General features: G+C 47.7%; 2 protein-coding genes across 2 annotated transcripts in view; one reads left to right on the top strand and one right to left on the bottom strand.

Moving 5' to 3' along the window:
• USP37 (ubiquitin specific peptidase 37) overlaps positions 1–4,278 on the bottom strand; it is a 32,771-nt gene extending 28,493 nt beyond the window's left edge. The window contains exons 1-3 of the mRNA XM_041404396.1: positions 4,138–4,278; positions 3,143–3,347; positions 175–346 (exon numbers count right to left, since the gene is read on the bottom strand). Of these exons, the coding sequence (XP_041260330.1) occupies positions 175–346; positions 3,143–3,298 (328 nt within the window). The 5' untranslated portion in view covers positions 3,299–3,347; positions 4,138–4,278. The remainder of the gene's footprint in view (positions 1–174; positions 347–3,142; positions 3,348–4,137) is intronic.
• Positions 4,279–4,281: 3 nt separating this feature from the next.
• On the top strand, positions 4,282–17,245 carry CNOT9 (CCR4-NOT transcription complex subunit 9). The gene is made up of 8 exons (XM_041404407.1): positions 4,282–4,436; positions 8,940–9,119; positions 9,485–9,600; positions 11,047–11,156; positions 11,900–12,009; positions 12,457–12,555; positions 14,848–14,939; positions 15,631–17,245. The coding sequence occupies exons 1-8, from the start codon at positions 4,413–4,415 to the stop codon at positions 15,797–15,799; spliced, it is 900 nt and encodes a 299-aa protein (XP_041260341.1). The 5' UTR covers positions 4,282–4,412; the 3' UTR covers positions 15,800–17,245.
• The last annotated feature ends 606 nt before the right edge of the window (positions 17,246–17,851 follow it).

Genomic DNA, 17,851 nt, shown 5'->3' with positions numbered 1-17,851 from the left:
ACCCACAAGTTTCCTCATTTTCACTTTCTCATTGTCTTCCCGACCCTACTGGGAAGACTGAGCAAGCAGATGCTTGGGGCTTGTCTGCTGTTTGATATAGTTAAACCATGATAAGATGGGGAAAACTACACCTCTCCATAATGTTACAACATGATTTACAACAATTGCACTTACCAGTATGAACCCTGTCTTGATGGACTGCATCCAAATACATCCGCATTTCATTTGCATCTTTGAAAGGTACCTTATCAATTGTCAGAAAGCTGGTATCCTTTAGTGTTAGCATCAGGCAGCACAGTTTTCTGCCATTTGGTCGTAAGGTCACAGTTTTAATGTTATGGCTTAACTGAAAACAAGAAAGTGACTATAAGCATAAATCCAACTTTAAAAGGTCAAAATACTTACAAATTCAAACAAAATATTTCAAGTAGACAGGATAAGAGAGACTCCCACCAAAATACTTCTCCTTGCTCCACTTCAAGGAAACATTAAACCTCATACAATTAATACAATCTGTGACCTTGGCATCTTACAGGACTGCAAGGACAGTATCACTATTGCTCAACAGTCTCTAGAGTCCTGGATAAGCTTTCTGAAACTTGCTTTTCTACTGAGTGTGACGTCTGTAAATGTAAAGGAAAAACAACTTTATGAAGTCCCATTTAGTAAAAACTTCCACATCAAGTGCAAAATACAATTTAAGATGGGGAAAGTTTCAAGTATTAAGCACAAATGTCTCACTTCACAATTTGCTCCCAGAGAAGACAGATTTGAAATGACTTAAAAAATCTGCTGAGGGAGTACATCAGTAAGAAACATGCTTACTCTGTATGTAACATCGTAACAATTAAGTGGTGCCAAAACTTTCAGGGTTATGGTTGAGCACAAGAATAATTTTAATAAGATTTTGTGCTCCCTAATGATGCCACTGCTATTTTATAATATAATAACTTTACTTGTGCTTCATGCTAAGTCACCTACAGAAAGTGGCTGTTGGGTAAAGGATCCACTACTCATGCAGGTTGAGGGTAGCTCAAAAAGACTGAGATAGTAAAAGATGCTTCATGTCCACCAATGAGATTTCTTTTTTTCCATTAAGATCTCTAGCTTCTTGGAAAACCAATCTAGACACAACAGCAGCTTGTAAGAGGGGCTGGAAAACCACCTTGATCAGAAACTAAGGGCTTGTTTTAATGGGAACATTACACTTTTGACACACCTTGTGCTCAATCCTTGTATTTCGGGTTGTTTTCGGTTTGTTTTGGTTTTTTTGTGGGCTGTTGGGATTTTTTAAAATGTAAGCTAAAAATATTTTCAAATACCTAAGAATAATAGGCTACAAATTTTACATGCTCTCTTAAAACACTGAGTCCAGTGCAAAGGGATTACAATTACTTCACCATCTCAGAGCAAAACAGCCCATTTCAACTCAAAATGCTGTCAAAGACTCTGTCCATAGTCTTCATGCACCTGTTATGACCCAGTCAGAGTCACAAAGTTTTGATAGGTGTGGGGAAACAAAGTATTTCTCTTAATACTATCTAGCACAACTTAGTTAAAGCTCTGAAACATCCCTAAAACGTCATCTGACTGAAGAAATTTGATGATACACCAGCCACTGTAGAAAGAAATACAATGCTGCATCCATCCAATTCTTCCAGTACAGAAAAATAAAAACAGGCAGGGTAATCACTCACAGTCCTCTCAGAGCAGCTTGTCAAAAAACAGGGAATGCTACTTTTGAAGCAAGATCATCAGGAATTTGTCACACCTGAAGTGGCACACCAACAGCCTGGGGATGTCTCATGCAGACTACCCTCCAGCCTTCTCCTCTTCCTTTGCTGCAGTCCCAGCTGCACGGTGGCTGATCACCCTCTCTGCTAGATCCTGCACTCAGTCCTTTCCCCAAATTTCTGTGAAAACCCTCCACTGAGCTCACAAAGAGATCTGACAAGCGCCAGACACAGCAGACGTGAGAGGCTGGGAAGAAAACCTGCCCCTTTAGGCCATGGTTAGCTGCTCTGCAGGCTCATCCTCCCCGTGGAACCTCCCCTCGAGTTGCTGTCACACCACATCACTCATCCAGGCAGCAAGGAGTGTGTGAGAGCAGGCACCCAGGGAATGCACGAGGGGAAGACAAGACCGCTTTCCTCGGGAGCAACACAGTCCAGCAGTGGATTAAACCAAACCTGCAGCCACAGCAGCACACACGAGAAGGCAGAGACTCTTTCCAAGTCTACAGTAACACAGGTAGGAACAATCCATAGCTAATGATTTCCTGACAGCCCTGATTTCCAGGCAACACCACCTACCAGACTCTTTGCTGTGACTTTTCGGCACACTAAGGCAGCAAAAACCTAATCTTTCAAAAAGAAATTAACTTTTTTCCATAGCATCTGCACACAGAAATAAATGGCTCAGAGAAAGAGTGGCGTGAAAAAGCTGAAGCCTACATAGAGATCAGTTTAGGCTGTTGCAAAGTTGCTGAATAAGCTGGGATTTGTTTTCCTCCAACTGCTCCTGTCATTTACATATTTCTAAAACAAGTATTTCTTATAGAAAAAGCACTCTGCTTTTGATGTGGGACATTGTGCAAAAAATCTAGGAAGACTGACCTGAAAACAACTAGAGAAGGGGAAAAATTTTGGCTGAATATTCAAGAGACTCTTTAACAGTGATCTGCATTTAAAACCTAAAACTGCAACAAGTGATGTTCAGCAAAGTCTTGCAATAGGCTACAGGTGTATTAACATCATCACACTTCAGCTGGGGAAACAGCTAGTATAAAATGGTCAGGATCTTCTCCTCTAGAGAACACAAATGTGCCAGTAAGAGAAAGGTTACAGGTTCCAAATATCCAAAACACGAGCCACGATGCTCTACACTTCTGTAACTTTTCTCTGCTTTTTTGGTTCTTCCCATTCAGTGGTATCTCAATGCCAACCTTGGTAGATCCTCTAACAATACGTGTAAATAATTTACTGGAGAGTTATACAAGGGGATTAGTGTTCAGGAAACCAGGAACAAGAAACAGTGACAGAGGGAAGTCTGTGGGACACTTAATAGCCTTGAAGAGGACAGCTGTTCACAAGAGAGCACAATCCATGCACTGTTAAAACAAAAGCCTTAATGTCTGGCATACCTGAAACGTCGTTGGAATTCCTCCAACATTGTAGTGAACTACTAGATTCACTTTATTGTCCTTCTCCACAATTTCAAAGCTCCCTTCTTTCCATTTTGTAATCCCAGTCTGCATGCTGCGCATCCGGACGGGTCCGTGCACCTTTAACAGAGCCATGCTTTCTCACAGAAAGGAGCTAACAGTAAGCGTGCTCCACCTTAAAAACCTGTTAAAAAGGAGAAACGTGTAACTTGGCAGGCCAAATAATGGCTAAAGGAAGACGGAAGCATGGCTTGAACTTTCCGCAGAAGTTTAGCAGAACCGTTTCACTGTTTTTAAACAGAGTAAGGAAGAGCAGGACAGCAGTGAAGGAAACCTAGGTTAATAAAAATCTCCCAGTATGAACAGTAGTGCATCAATTCCTTACTGCTGAAAAGTGAGCAGGCACGATTCCAGACACAGAACTCCTTCAAACCCCTTAACTTCAATGGATTTAAGGCAAGGGGGGGGGGGGGACGGCGGGGAAAGTGCCCGAGGAAAGCCAGTATGAGATGGGAAACAAAGTTTGGGAGGAAGTCTCCAAAGAAAGAAAACGAGCTCGTTCTGCCGGCGCGGGACCCGCGGCCACCGGGGAGGGCCGGGACGGGGCTCTCCGGCTTCCCCCGCTGCTCTCCGCCCGGGAAAGCCACGGGCCCGGGGCGGAGAGCCGCAGCCCGAGCGTCCCGGAAAGCACGGCGAGGCGTGTTCCCGGTGGAGCCAGAAGGAATGAATGGAGCGGCCCCCGCGCGCAGCCGGGGAGCTTCCCCGGGCATCCCGCTCCCGGCCGGGCCTGGCCGTGGTCCCGGCTCTTCCAGGCCTGGTCCCGCTCCGCTCCCGCCGCTCACCCATGCACGGTGAGCACGGGAGCGCCGCCCGCCCCGGGCCGGGCCGCTCTGAGGGCAGGCGGTCGCCGCGCGGCGGGAGGGGCACGCGGCCGGCGGGAGCGGGTAGGAGTCGGTGGCGGCGATCCCCGGTACCTGCTTTCCGGCGCTTTCCGGCGCGTCCCGCGAGGCCCGGGGGGGGCGGGGGAAGGGGGCGGCGGCGGCGGATGGCGGGAACCGGCCACGGCAGCGCGAGACGGCGCGCAACGCGCGCCCGCTCACGTCAGCGCGGCGGNCGGCGCCGCAGCGGCCCCGCCCGGCCCCGTCCCGGCGTGCCCCGCGCGGCGGGTGAGAGGTCGCGGCGGCGCCGAGCCCATGGCGGTGAGCGCGGCCTGAGGCGGCAGCGCTCCGCTCCCTCCGACCGACCCACCATGCACAGCCTGGCCACGGCCGCGGTGAGCGCGCGGCTCCGCGCCCCGCCGGGCGCCCGCGGGGCGGCGCTGGGGATGGGGCCCCGTTGCGCGGCCGCTTGGGGGGAAGTTGAGGCCGCGGGGTGGCGGAGCCCCCGTGAGCTGCGTCAGCGGCGGGGTCCGTGTGGCAGCCGCCGCGCTCCCGCCGCTCCGTGCCGGCGGCGCGGGCGCTGCTGCGGCCTGGCGGGTCGCCCTGCTGGGTGGGCCGGCTCCGCCTCGGGTGCCTCGCCGGGGCTTCCCCTCCTTCCCCCCCGCCTGCCCTGCTCCCTCCCTGCCCGTGGGGGATGCCTCCTGCAGCCAGTCCGTGTTTTAAGGTCCCTTTAAGAACCGCTAGCAAAGGTGGCAGCAAAAGCAGGTTTAATACAGGAGCAGAAGCGTGGCGAATTTGGTTGGTAAGGTTTGCTCTACTTTTTAAAAAGCACACAATTAATTGGTGTAGTTAATCTACAACCAAAATAAATCCAAAAAATTATCCACAGAGTGTGTGGGGGAGGAAGAGCAGGGAAGAAGAGGATAAGGACAGGAAAGGGTAGGATAAAAAGGAATAAGGAAGACCCTCCCGCTGAGGCAAAAGGTTCAGAGTACATCTTCTTCAAGTGACCTTAAAACCCTTATCTGAGGCACCTCCTGCGTGCCCAGCCGCTCCTGTGCCCTCTGGGGAGCCATTTTACTGCTGGCCGTGACTGCACAGGGAAAGAGTAGATAGTGAAAAGCCCCTCAGGGCAGCAGTGCTGCCTGTCCTGCTTCCCTTTTGCCCCGTTGCAGTGCAGTTCCAGCCGTGGCTGGTGCTTGGCCTCTTCCCCCTCAGGAAGCTGCCAAGGTTGGATGTGGTGCCTGGTGTTTCAGGCTGGCAGGAGTGGAAAGGTATCTTGGCCTGGGTGGGTTCAGAAATGGAAGCTGGGTTTGAAGGATGTGGTTATTGCTTTGTATCTGCCACATGACTGGGTTTGTGTTCTGGTTTTCCCTCCTCCAAATGCTCGTTCATGGCATGTGTAAGGCTTCCTAGAGCTGATTGAGTCTGTGTGTGGGAGGTGTATTGCAAAACCAGCAGTTAGAGCTCTTTCTGATGAACTTAGGTCAAGGGTCTGGTTGGACTACCGAGCTAATGAGTAAATAAAGTTTTGATTAACTTTTGAGGAGTTAGAGAACTTTTAAGTTTCTCCTCTTTGTTTAAATGCTTGTGACTCTAACTGGTTCTTGGAGTGTTGTCAGAAACTTCTCATTTGAAGTACTGACCTCCAGAGCATGGAAGGGTGTGCCAGATCACGTAAACTCTCTTAATCAGCATCTACATTTTTATAGCACTGTAATTCCTAAATGTTTTCTTGAAATGCATGAAGGACTCCCTTTACGTGTATCCACATTAATCCTCTGTCTGTGTTCTAGTTACCTCTCATTCTTAAAGACAATTTTTTTAAAAAAAAATTGTTTCAGAATAGAGAGCAACTTTATTTTAGGGCTCACTTGAATTTGTGTGTAATTTATGCATAGTTTGTGCTAGCTGGTAATTCTGTATTGAAATGTTTCCTACCACAGCCAGTGAGCTTAGACTGGAGGTGACAGGGAAGGGTGTTTGGCTCTGGAGATGTGCTCTGGACCTGGGGTCAATAAAGTCACCTCTTAGTAAGGTCAGGAATTGGCTGGGGAATCCCTTTGGGATTGTGAGCACTGCTGTGATAAAGCTGTGGTGAGCTAGAGCAGTGGTCTTCATACAGTGATGCTGATGGCAGAGCTGGCACTCAGGTGTCCGGTCTGAAGGCATCCCAGAGTGCTGAGGACAGCCTGGAACCACTAAATGTACCTGTAATTTGCTGTAGGGCATTGAGAGCCCAGCTAGAGTCAGCTAATTCACTGCTGTGCAAGTTCAAAGTTCATTTTTTGTGTTTCTGAACTGATGGGCTATCAAAATAGTTTAAAAAGCACATTATCCAGTTAGTCAATGTCCAGCTTTGACTGACCAGGACTTCTGCTAGTGTGCCTAGTAGCAACTGCTCAATTAGGAAGAGAAAACCTTTTGCCTAAATCAATTTATGTGAGTGTTAGAGATGTCTTTTCTTCAAGAAGGAGAAAAGGTGTTACAAGATTTTTCCTGACCTAATACTGTTAGTAAGTTTTGCTTTCCCTTTGTGCAAAAGAAAGTCTGTCCTGCAGCTTGCAGGATATGTGTGGTCCTCAGGATTCCCCAGAATTTTGGGTCTTAGAGGGAGAAGAAACAATAATGAAATAGGGAAATGGGGAAAAAAAAAAGTCTTTCCATATAAACTAAAACAAAAAGAGCAACTGTAGAGCCTATGAAAAACAGTTTGTTCTGGCTAAGGCAGATATTGGACATCATAAACTTAATTGTGTGGAAAATCTATTTAGTGTTCTCTAGGGATCACAAGCACATGATTGTGCTTTTAAGGGGTCAATGTATTTAAGCTTACAGGAACTGAAACTTCCAGTGAGTCTAGAAAAATAGATGGAAGCTTTAGATAACACAATTATAACAACATTATTGCTACACTGCTTGTCAACCCACCATCCCACATAAAAACAAATGAGCTCTGTTCATTCTCCCTCTCTTTTTGAGCTTCTGTGTAGAAGTTAGCATTGCAATTGCACTCACAGTTGTAGGGGCACAAGAAACTTGGCAGGATCACTAATTTAATTTGAGATTTTAGGGAAAAAATTGCAAATTGAGTAGGTGAGTGTCCTGGTTCTGACCAGAACAGAGTTAATTTTTGCATTAGATGGGAAAGAGCATAGCTAGGCCCCAGAGATTATTCTGTACCACCTCACATCATTTTTCAGAGAGGGAGGAAGGACTTGGTTTGAGTTTGGACCAGTGTGGCCCATGAAGCAGTTGGGTACTGTAGGGGGTGGTTTCTTTTTTTGTACCGTCTGTCACTAATATTAGTTAGTTTTCTTATCTCATTGCTGTTCCCAGTGAATTGTTGGTATCTCAACCTGTAATCTTTACCTTTTGTGCCTCCAATTCCCCTTTCCAGTTTGGAGTAGGGGGACTGGGAGGTGAAGGAGGGAGGGAGTGAGTGACAAGTGGTTGGGAGTGGTTTCAGTGGGAATACTAAATTGGAGATTACCATCCCTAAACCATGACAGTGAAAAAAGAGGATAGGAGGAAATATGAACACCTAAAACTAGCTGTTTTTAGCTGAGAGTACAGGGACTGATAACACCATATTGGCTTATATATGAGCATTTAAGTTACATTATACAACAGAGCTGGCTGGAGGAGAGGGAAATACCACAGTCTCAGTTGGGGTTACAAAATAAAGAAACACAGTCCTGTTCCCAGCTGGGATCACCGTGCACAGCGGGATGCAGAGCTGGTTGCATGCTGGTTGGGCTGGCTCAGGAGCAGCAAGTACCAGCAGGGCTGTGCTTGGCTTCAGTAATAACCACTGCAGCAGTGTTTGAAAAGGTTCTGACCTGGATTTTGGAAGTGTTCACAAAGGAGGTTTTAATGATGGTTTTTGTCTTCCTCAAAATTTTGTATCTGAGTCATCAAAGTATCTCCTTAGGAAACCTGCAGAGCATTTGTTTGCACCAAGTGCTGTTTGTGCCAGCAGAGGCAGGAGACAAAGTTTCAGTGAAAGACTTGTGCCTTGCCTTCCCCATAGAAGATACAGTTCTTCTTTTCCCTCTTCCTCTTTTTTTTTTTTTTTTTTAAGAGCTTGTTGATGGATACTGTTCTTTCTCTGATGTTTCAAGAGAGGCAGAAGCAAAATTTGGATTTCCCCTGAGTAGTAGAAAATGTGTTTTGGCCAGGAATACAGATCTACCCTTCTCTGGGCTTATTTTGTACAGGAGTGAAATCATCCTGAGATCTTGCACAAAGTCATTCTTGAAAAATTCCCTTTTAGCTCCATGCATGTGAACAATGTGCCTGGTACCAATACAAGCCATAGGTAACAGCAGCTGTTTCTGGCTGTGGCCATTGTCATGATGATGCTGAGGCAGTGAAAATTTTTCTTGTGTTCATAGGAGTATTTTTCTCATGTGCATTGGGTGAATCTCATTGGCAGTTTGCAATATCGTGGGTGTTTGTGGAGAGAAAAAGGTAACCTCTGACTTACTCTGAATCTGTGGAATCTTGCACTTGAAGCATGAAATAAACACGTGCCAAATCCAGGTGGAGCACATGCTAGCTGGCTGAAGTGAGTGTGTCTCCCCAGGAGCTCTCCTGGCAGAGGTGGGCAGCACCTTGGCTCTCAGTGCTGAATGAAGTTACAAAGTACTGCTTGACAAGGGGATTAAGAGAGACCGTGTTAACAAGTCAGGCCAGGAAATAAAGCCTTAGGATTTCAAATAGATGAAATAGTAAGACTGATCTAAGGAAGGGATGGATCCATGTCCAGGACATCTTAACAGGGCTTTAGGTCCTGCCCTCACAGTCAGGAGTTTGTTTTTCTGTCAGATTGTGGGAACGGTTTGGGTGAGAACTGGATAAAATGTTTGGACTGAAGCTTTCCTGTCTCCTCCCAGCCTGTGCCAACAGCACTGGCTCAGGTTGACCGTGAAAAGATCTACCAATGGATCAATGAGCTGTCCAGCCCTGAGACACGGGAGAACGCGCTGCTGGAGCTGAGCAAGAAGCGCGAGTCCGTGCCTGACCTCGCCCCCATGCTGTGGCACTCGTTTGGCACGATCGCGGCGCTGCTTCAGGTGGGTCAGGCTGTCTGTCTTTATTCTGTGCTGCAGCATCAACGTGTTGCAGAGCTTGTGCATCCATCAGGTGGATCTGGGGAGGAACTGGTGGGATCCCTTATTGCCATTGCTTGGGAGTATGTCTTTGTTGGATCAGGTGGTGGGGGCAGCAGATGAAGGTTTGAACGCACTCCTGTGACTCCATGTCAAATGACTCTGACCCAGCTCTGACCTTGCATGGGCAGCATGGTTGCTGCCATGTAACTTGAAAGTAACTTGGTGAAAGCAGACTGCTGTCACTGCATTTCCTTGCCAGTCAAGTGCTTTGGTGTAGCTTTCTGAGATTTTTCTCCTTTAACTTTCCACTTTCTGTTAATTTTTAGGAAATTGTAAATATTTATCCATCAATCAACCCTCCGACTTTGACAGCCCATCAGTCCAACAGAGTCTGCAATGCTTTAGCTCTACTGCAGTGTGTTGCATCACACCCTGAAACAAGGTAAGTGTTTCCAAGTTGTGTGAGTTTTCTGAGGTGTTGGTATTGACAGCCCATGTGTTTGACTTTAGAAGCACTTTAGTTCCTTTCTTTTTTTCACTTGAGAGAAGTGAAACAGACAACAGAGCTGAAAGATGGGCAGCTGCCTGCTGCTTTTACTTGTTTGCATGGATTATCAGGATGACAGGTTTATGGTCCTAAATGCATTGCATTCCCTGGATCGTCCTGAGATCTTGCAAATTCTCAGAACACTGGGTTGTGGCAGCTTTTGGGAGGTCAGCCAGAGCTAAGGGTACCTTTGTGTTGAGTGCTGTGTGCAAGGATCCTTGAGCTTACAATTATTTAGGCAAGGATCTTGGTTAGAGCACAATAATACCAAGGTTATGGCTTCTATCCCCATATGGGCCATCCATTAAGAGCTGGACTCCATGATCCTTGTGGGTCTCTTCCAACTCAGAATGTTCTGTCGATGTCAAAAAAGAACTCCTTTAATTTCAGCTTACAGTTTTTTAGACCAGCTGTTGAAAGGGTGGAATGAACAGGACTGTCTTTCCCAGGCAAGTGTGAGGCAAGGGAGCAATAGCAGAGCCATTTTTGGAGTCCTCAGCCAGTGTCTGACTTCATGTTTTCTCAGTCTGTGCCCAGTCCATGTCAGCAGGGAAAAATATGATGTTGGTTCAGCCAAAATCAGTAGCTAAAACTCAGAAGGAAACTACCCAGAGGTCCACAATCTCATATTTCTGTTACTGCTGAGCAGCAGCATAGCTGAAGTTGGTTTTGAGCTACTGCAAATCAGTGTTAAACAGCAGCGCCCACCATGAGATGATATCCAAAGAAATAGGGTAGTTTTACACAACTCACCTTTACATGTAAAGTTTGAACACTGAAAATGGGAGAAGAATTTTGTATGATTGTGCAAGAGAGCTTCCATCTGTTAGAGCAATCTCCAGCATTCTACCTGCAATTTTTATTTTTCACTACTGCCAGAAGGCAGTGTGAGGACTTTTGGGGAAAGGTATTGGTGCACATTTAAACTCTGGTGATGCCTAAAGCTCAGCCAGTCTGTGTTTCTGAGAGGTACTTTTCACAGGCATTGTGCCTGACAGTCCTTGCCATTGGGAACCTGCAGGGTGAAATGCAGCGGTGAATGCTGCAAAACAGAGGGTCTGGGTGGCAGGAGAGGTAATAAAAACAAGGGGGTGTGCTCAGTTCCTGGTCAGCTGAGGCAGGAATGCAGGTAATTGACAGATCAGGTGTCAGGTTTTGTGCTGTGCCCAGTGCAGGATTTGCTTTGTGCCTTCCCATCAGGTAATTAAGTGTTACCCACTTTTGAGGAGCAGTAACAGTGGGGTTTCCAGGAACAGTCTGAGGCTCTGTGTGGTAATGCTAGACTGTGTGCTCACTTCGTTTCCCTTGTTGTTCACATTGTGTGTTCTGTCTTTCCTGCAGATCAGCTTTTCTGGCAGCTCATATTCCTCTCTTCCTGTACCCCTTCCTGCACACGGTCAGCAAGACCCGTCCGTTTGAGTACCTGCGGCTCACAAGCCTCGGAGTCATTGGTGAGCAGCCAGAGGAACAGAGAGCACTGATCTCTTACTGAGCTAGAGCAGCTCGTGCTGTGGGCATAGAGACCTGCATGGCCAAAGTCAGAGGTCTCTTGTTACTGGGATTTTCCAAGTCCTGTAGCAGTAAGAGAAGGAGCTGCTCCATTTCTGTTGTGAAGGCAGACTCCTCTTCCTTTTCACTTATAGAAAACCCACCAAAGTCTAAATGCATTCCCAAAAATATGTTTCTTTGAGTACAAGTACCTGCAGACCTGTACCTTCACCCTCAGCCCTCCCAGCTAGGCTGGGCTTTCTCTGGGTTTCTGTCGTTGATTGGCTTGGGTGTATTTTCCCTGTCTTCCCCTCACTGTTTTTTTTTTCTACTTCCTTCTTTCTGCCCAAACAGTTATTCTCTCAATGCATAAAGAGTCTTAAAATGGATTTCTTCCTCCCAGAATTTTCTGTGGGTGTCATGATTCTTTTGTGTTTGTGTTACTACTGAGGGAGAGCCAAGAGTGCATCCCCTTTCTGAAAAACAAATGACCCCCAAACACACTACTTTTACACTGATCACTTCTACCCTGCCAAAATGATTTCTTCTCCAGCCATGTGCTGCAACATGTCTAGGATGACAGTTCTCTGCTTGGCATTCAGACCGAATTGTTTCTGGGAAGGGCAGAGCACAGGCCCTTCTTGAAAGGTGTAGATTTTGAAACAGTTCATCATTTACTGATTTTGGATTTTGTTTTTACTTCAAGGGGCCTTGGTGAAAACTGATGAGCAAGAAGTGATAAATTTCTTATTGACAACAGAAATTATCCCCCTGTGCTTACGTATTATGGAGTCTGGCAGTGAGCTCTCCAAAACGGTACATTTTTTTTGTTTTAATAAAGACACTTCCTTGTTCATCTCTGACTGACCAGGCAGCCAGTGCCCTGCAGAGCTGGCTTCTCTGCTGTTGCAAATGCTGGGACAATTCTGGGTGGAGTTTTTACCTCCTCAAAAACCACACACACCATGACCTGAGGCTGCCTGAGTGGCCTGGCAGTAGTTGGCATCTTATGCAATCTGAATCCTGTCATCTTGTACACTCTAATTTGTGTCAATCTCTTTGCTTTAGCCAGAGATGCCAGGCATTGTGTACTGTCCTGCATTTCATTTTGGCTTCTAACTTTCACTGAATAAAGCATTTGCTGCCTGCTGGAAGACTTTTTAACTCTGAGGCTGACTTGAAAAGAGCACCACACAAAAGCTGTCCCTTTCCAGGTTAGATAAGTTGTTTATATGCTTTGTTTTCTGCTTTCCCTCATTCTAGGTTGCTACGTTTATTCTTCAGAAAATCCTCCTGGATGACACAGGGCTGGCATATATCTGTCAGACTTATGAGCGGTTTTCCCACGTTGCCATGATACTGGTAAGATTATTTGTTTGTGAAGTGTTTATATCTAAAAAATAAAAAAATATGCTATAGCAGCCAGCCTCTTCAACAACTACTTTACTGCTGTCTGGCTGGAGCACAGGATGAGGGAGGCAAATAATTCTTGGGCTAATTGCTTGTGGCCCTGTAGCTCTTCTTCCATGTTTCCTTTGTATACTTCTGCTTTGCATGTCATGAGAACACATATCAGTTGTGGTATACTAAGTCCCCAAGACAAAAACAGGTAAACCTCTTCAGAGAAGAAAAAGATTTTCCGGAGTTGTGAGTGTTTCCATTTGTAGGTGGGATATGAATTGATTTAATTTTATGTAAGAATGGTCACACAGTTTGGGTCATGAATCTGTGTCCCATCTCTGTCTCTCATAACATGTTGAAAGAGCAGGGCAAGTATATATCATACTTTTCTTCATAACAGTCCCACAGCTGCCAGCTACTTTCAGCTTTGGATTTCTGGGGCCACTCATGGGGTTTCTATGTAGTAACCCCCAGTGTTTGTCCCATCCACCCCTTGAACCCATGGAAACTTTTTGCACCCACATTGTCTTTGGCCAAGGGGTTTCATGGGTTTCCTGTTTGCTGCCTGGAATGCCACCCTCATTTTTTTTTCCTTTCTGAATCTGGTTCCTACTAGCTGCTGCATATGCTCTAATTTTTATGTTGGAATACAAAGAGAGCAAACAAGTTCTGTCCATTCTGTGATCCTGTAAAAGGACGAATTTGGGTATTTAAAATTTGTTCACCTGAGGAGTAATAGCCCCAGCTTGAACTTTATCTTTGAGTTTGCCAAGGGGAATACAAATCTACCCTGGAATAGTTATTGCCATACTTTTTTGTGTTTGTTTGCTTTTTAAAGGTTTTAGGAGAAGAAAATGCAGCAGTAAGTTAGGCACTTCGCAATGCTGGTTCTGTGACTAAATGCTAATATTTTCATTAGGAATATTTACTTGTCTGTTTTTGCAAATGTAAAGAAAACATGGCCTCCTATTCACCCACAAACAGCAAAATATGAATGATTTTGAGCCATGCCATTTCCAGACATGAATTCTTGCTTGAACAGAGAAGGATGTGGGTGTGTAAAGCTGTGTTAGCCAGTGTAGTCCCACCACTGGGTGAAGCACTGGCAGGATCAGTATTCCATAGTGCAAGAGAGAAAGATGAAAATGTTAACAGACTTTTTCACTGTCTATTTCAAAAGTCAGGATAGTGTACTCCTGTCTAATGAGGGTGATGATTTACTTTCATGTCTGCTGATAACTGAGTAAGATGTCACACAAGTATTATATGCTTTTAAAAGAGCAAGTTAGTATTTTCCATCCAGGAGCTCTCTGACAAGCTTGTGGTTATTTTGAAGAAATAATAGGTAATCCTGGGGAATTGCTAAGAACAGGAAGCTTGCAAAAGGGCAGATGAGGGTGACCTGCTAATTGCTAACGGCCAGGATATCCAAATAGAGGTGAATTTGGCTAATGGGGAAAATGGTTAGTGCTCGCCAATGTAGTTTACAGGAAAGAAAACAACTTGTTGGGCAGATGTGATTGACTCCTAAATACAAGCCTGCAGTCTGAAATTCTTCAGAGCAGGTGTGTGAAGGCATCCACACTGTTTGCTCAGCTGGGCATGTTCCAAGGTGCAGCCATGTGCAAAGTCCTGCTTAGTGTGAGAAACAGAGAAGATCTGTCTATGCCTTGCTTTCCTGGAACAGCTTCACGAGGGATGTAGCAGAAGGAAAAAATACTCTCTTGGATGCATACTAAGACCAGATTGGGATCTTACTTCGTATGTGGGTGAGCCCAGTCCTATGGCCTGGCTTTCCAGGGTATTGCTATTGTCTTAAAAAGATGTTGAAATGAACGGAATGCATATGAGAACAGGGGGTGTTGCAGAGCTTGGGACCACACCCATGGTGTCACTCAGCCTGAGCTATCAAAATGTTTGGAATGTGTCTGTCTTCCATGAGGGGGAAACCCCAGGGTCTCTTTAATCTCACAAACAGTTGCTAAGTAGTCCTAGAAGGTAAAAATTAAGCAGAAATGAGACAAGCTTTCCTCGAGCTGCTGGGAGAACCCTTTCCAAGTCATGGCAAGCTGCTATTCTCAAAGGCATCTTGGCAAGCAGCACCAGGCTCCCTGCGGGGTACCTAGAAAAAGGTAAAGGGCTGTGCGTGTGGGAACCCAGAGTAAGTGATTTAATGATCTTTCCCAGTCTCTGATGATTGTGAAGCTGTTCTTTTAAAGACTTTAACTGGTGGCACTGGCCTCTGTCAAACAGGGTAAAATGGTCCTGCAGCTCTCCAAGGAGCCTTCGGCGCGGCTGCTGAAGCATGTCGTCCGCTGCTACCTTCGCCTTTCCGATAACCCCAGGTAAACATTTTAGGAGTTTGGGCAAGGGCTTCTCCTGTGCCCTTGGAAGCACAGTTCTTCAGTTCTCCTCCACAGCACCCACCTGGGGGAAATCAAGGTTCCTGGTCTGTCAGCTTTAGTTCAGTGGAACATGGGTGGGGTTTTGCTTTGATTTTTTTCTTGCTAGTCACAGGAGCTTTTATGGTGCATGGGAGAAACAGTCACTGTTGGGGGATTGTGTAAATTCCATCTGTTCAGGTTACTACTGCCTGAGCTCATATGTAGCTTGAACAAGATACAAAGGAGGGCCTGAGGTGGAAGGTATGCTATACTCTGCCTCTTCCACATCAAGAGGGGCTGTTAGCAGTAGATGAAATTCAGTTGAGAGAATACAAACTGATCTCCTGCTAACCAGTAGCTCTGCCCAAAGCTTCTGGGAGTGTATTTGTTGCCTCAGTCTCTCCTAGCATTGCATCACTTTGCTGCTGGGTGTCGGGGTGCAGGGGCTGCTTGGCGGGGAGCAGTGTGAGGGGTGGGAGCTGTGCTGGCTGCTGAGTGCCACCTGCTGCGGTGCTGCTGCTCAGTGCTTTCCTTGGCTGGCTCTAGCAGGGAGACCTCCAGGCAAAGGAGCGCTGTGTGCCCAGTGGGGTTTGCTCCCCTCTTGCCCCTGTGAGTTTATTTGTTGGGCCCCGTTTCTTGTCTCTTGATGTAGGGCACGTGAAGCTCTCAGGCAGTGCCTTCCTGACCAGCTGAAGGACACCACCTTCGCCCAGGTCCTGAAGGACGACACCACCACAAAACGCTGGCTGGCTCAGCTCGTCAAGAACCTGCAAGAGGGTCAAGTCACTGACCCACGGGGCATCCCTCTTCCTCCGCAATGACTGCTGGGGGAGGTGGGGCACTGGGAGAGAAACAGCTCAGGTTTACAAAGAACCAGGAACAGGTGACCTCTTCTGCAACAAACTGGGCATGCCAGCTGGCTGCTGGCCTGTCGGACCATCCCACCCAGCCAAAGGGCTGCTCTGTAAAGTGCAGCAAGCCTCCGGGGATCCCAACACCAGCAAATGCTGATACTTCAGCTTCAAAAAAAAAAAATCAATAAAAACAATCTGTGTAGATCCCAGTCTCTCCGGGAGGCTTGGGTGGCATCTGTTCCCCCACCTCCAGGCAGGGGGTAGTGCAGATGTCCGCTCTTCCAGCAAACTCAGCCTCTGCCCAAGTGGTGCACAACAGCAGGTATGTGCACCACATCCCTCCAGTTCCTTGTCAGTTCTTGTTTACATGTTTGTTTAGATGAGTGAACTGAATAAAAGCTGATCCAGTTGTTTTATCCCCTCCTAATACTGCTACTCAGCTTCAAGTAGTCCAGGGACAGGATTTTTCCCTGCCAGCACATCCTTGCTCCTGGCTCTGCATCCGTCTGTCACAGTGAGCTTCTCTCTTCCTTTCCTTTGGCATGGAGGAAGTGGCTGCAGCCAAGCCACTGCAGTGCCTGTCCCAAGAGGAGGGGTGGATTACTTGCAATGAACCCATGTGTCATCAGGTTGCTTCCCAGAGCTCTGGGGAAGGATTGTGCCTCCTGTGCTGTGAATAGTTCACTCCCATAGCAGACCAGCAGCCAGAGGCTGATGTGTGCTGGTCTCTCATCTAGACCTGGGAAGGCTGCTGGCAGGCTTATCACATGGAGCTCAGTGTGAGGACACCTGCCTTGAGGTGGTGGTCAGGCCACCAGCTGCTCTGCTGCCTGCAGGCTCCAGGTACGCTGCCTTCTGCACCGCTGCTGCCTGCCAGGCGCCTCTCAGTCCTGTCCCCTCCCTTCCCCCCTCTCCCGCTCCTCTGCCAGCCAGGTGCATCCATTTCAGCTTTGAAACCTGCCTCGGCATCTGCCACCGCCCCACTGCAATTAAAGTGGACCAGCAGCCCCTTACCTGCCGCCCCTGTGCCGGGGGCTAATGCGGCCGCAGCGGGCTCTCGGAAGCAGTGGAGGAGCTCCCAGGCTCTGCGGCAGCAAAGCCTGCTCTTGGCTGCAGGCAAGCCTGGGCAGCTACTTAATTTCTCCCCCCTCTTCGAGTAGCCCATTTTGCTGATCATCTGCAGTGTCGTGCCAACAGTGTCTTAAATCCCATCATTTCCCTTCCCTCCTCCTCTCGCAGCCTTGCATAACAAGGGCAGAGCACAGCCTCTTCCTTGCCCTCGGGTTCCTGTTTTATAACCATTGCCTTTTCCCTCTTTTTCACCCTGACCTTGCCAGGGTGTGAAAATGCTTCTGTTTGGTTGATTGGTTTGTTTTTATTTTTAAATTCCGATTAATAAATAATAAAACCCCAGCCAGCACAGATTGGTCTTGGTCTGGTCTCTCGGGGGCAAGCAGCGCGGTGGGGATTTATTGCAGATGGGAGGAAGGGCGGGATGTGCCGTCTTTGGGGTATGAGCGCGGAAGAGTGGCCTTTTCCCAGTGGGAAATGGCTGCATCCCTGTGGCGCCGCATCTCTTCTGGGACAGGTAGTGCGGAGGGGATGCTGCCCTCCAGGAAGGCAGCGAGCGTGCCAGGGTGAGAGCAGTTGCCTCCCTGAAGCGTCTTTGCCGCACTGCCCCGGCGTCCAGGTCTGTGAGAGCATCGCCCACCCCAAAGTTCAGTCCCTGCCCCTCACCCTTTGCCCCCATCTCAGCCTGCCCTAAGGCTGCCCCAGCTTGGATCCCCATGGCTGCAAGCGGCCCTGGGGACAGACAGGCTCAACCGGAGCATAAGAATGGGGGCTCGACCCCAAACAAGGGGCGCCGCAAGGTGCTCCCAACCCTGCCGGCCCCTCCGCCGTCTTCTTTACCTGCCCCCCCGGCTCCGCCTCGGGAGTGGCGTGACCTTAATCCGAAACGACCTTGAGCGGCAGCGGCTGCGGGGCGTGCGGGGGCCGGGGGCGCCCCGCGGGGGCGGG

The sequence above is a fragment of the Onychostruthus taczanowskii genome, unplaced genomic scaffold, assembly GCF_017590055.1.
Source record: "Onychostruthus taczanowskii isolate IOZ18803 unplaced genomic scaffold, ASM1759005v1 scaffold10, whole genome shotgun sequence".
Classification (NCBI taxonomy): Eukaryota; Metazoa; Chordata; class Aves; order Passeriformes; family Passeridae; genus Onychostruthus; species Onychostruthus taczanowskii.
This window is presented reverse-complemented; position numbering and strand designations above follow the sequence as displayed.

Bases quoted from the DNA above. Each gene is read 5' to 3' on its own strand.
- CNOT9 (XM_041404407.1), top strand. From the start codon at position 4,413: ATGCACAGCCTGGCCACGGCCGCG. The intron at 9,120-9,484 runs GTGGGTCAGGCT...GTTAATTTTTAG, and splicing joins CGATCGCGGCGCTGCTTCAG to GAAATTGTAAATATTTATCC. The intron at 14,940-15,630 runs GTAAACATTTTA...CTCTTGATGTAG, and splicing joins CGCCTTTCCGATAACCCCAG to GGCACGTGAAGCTCTCAGGC.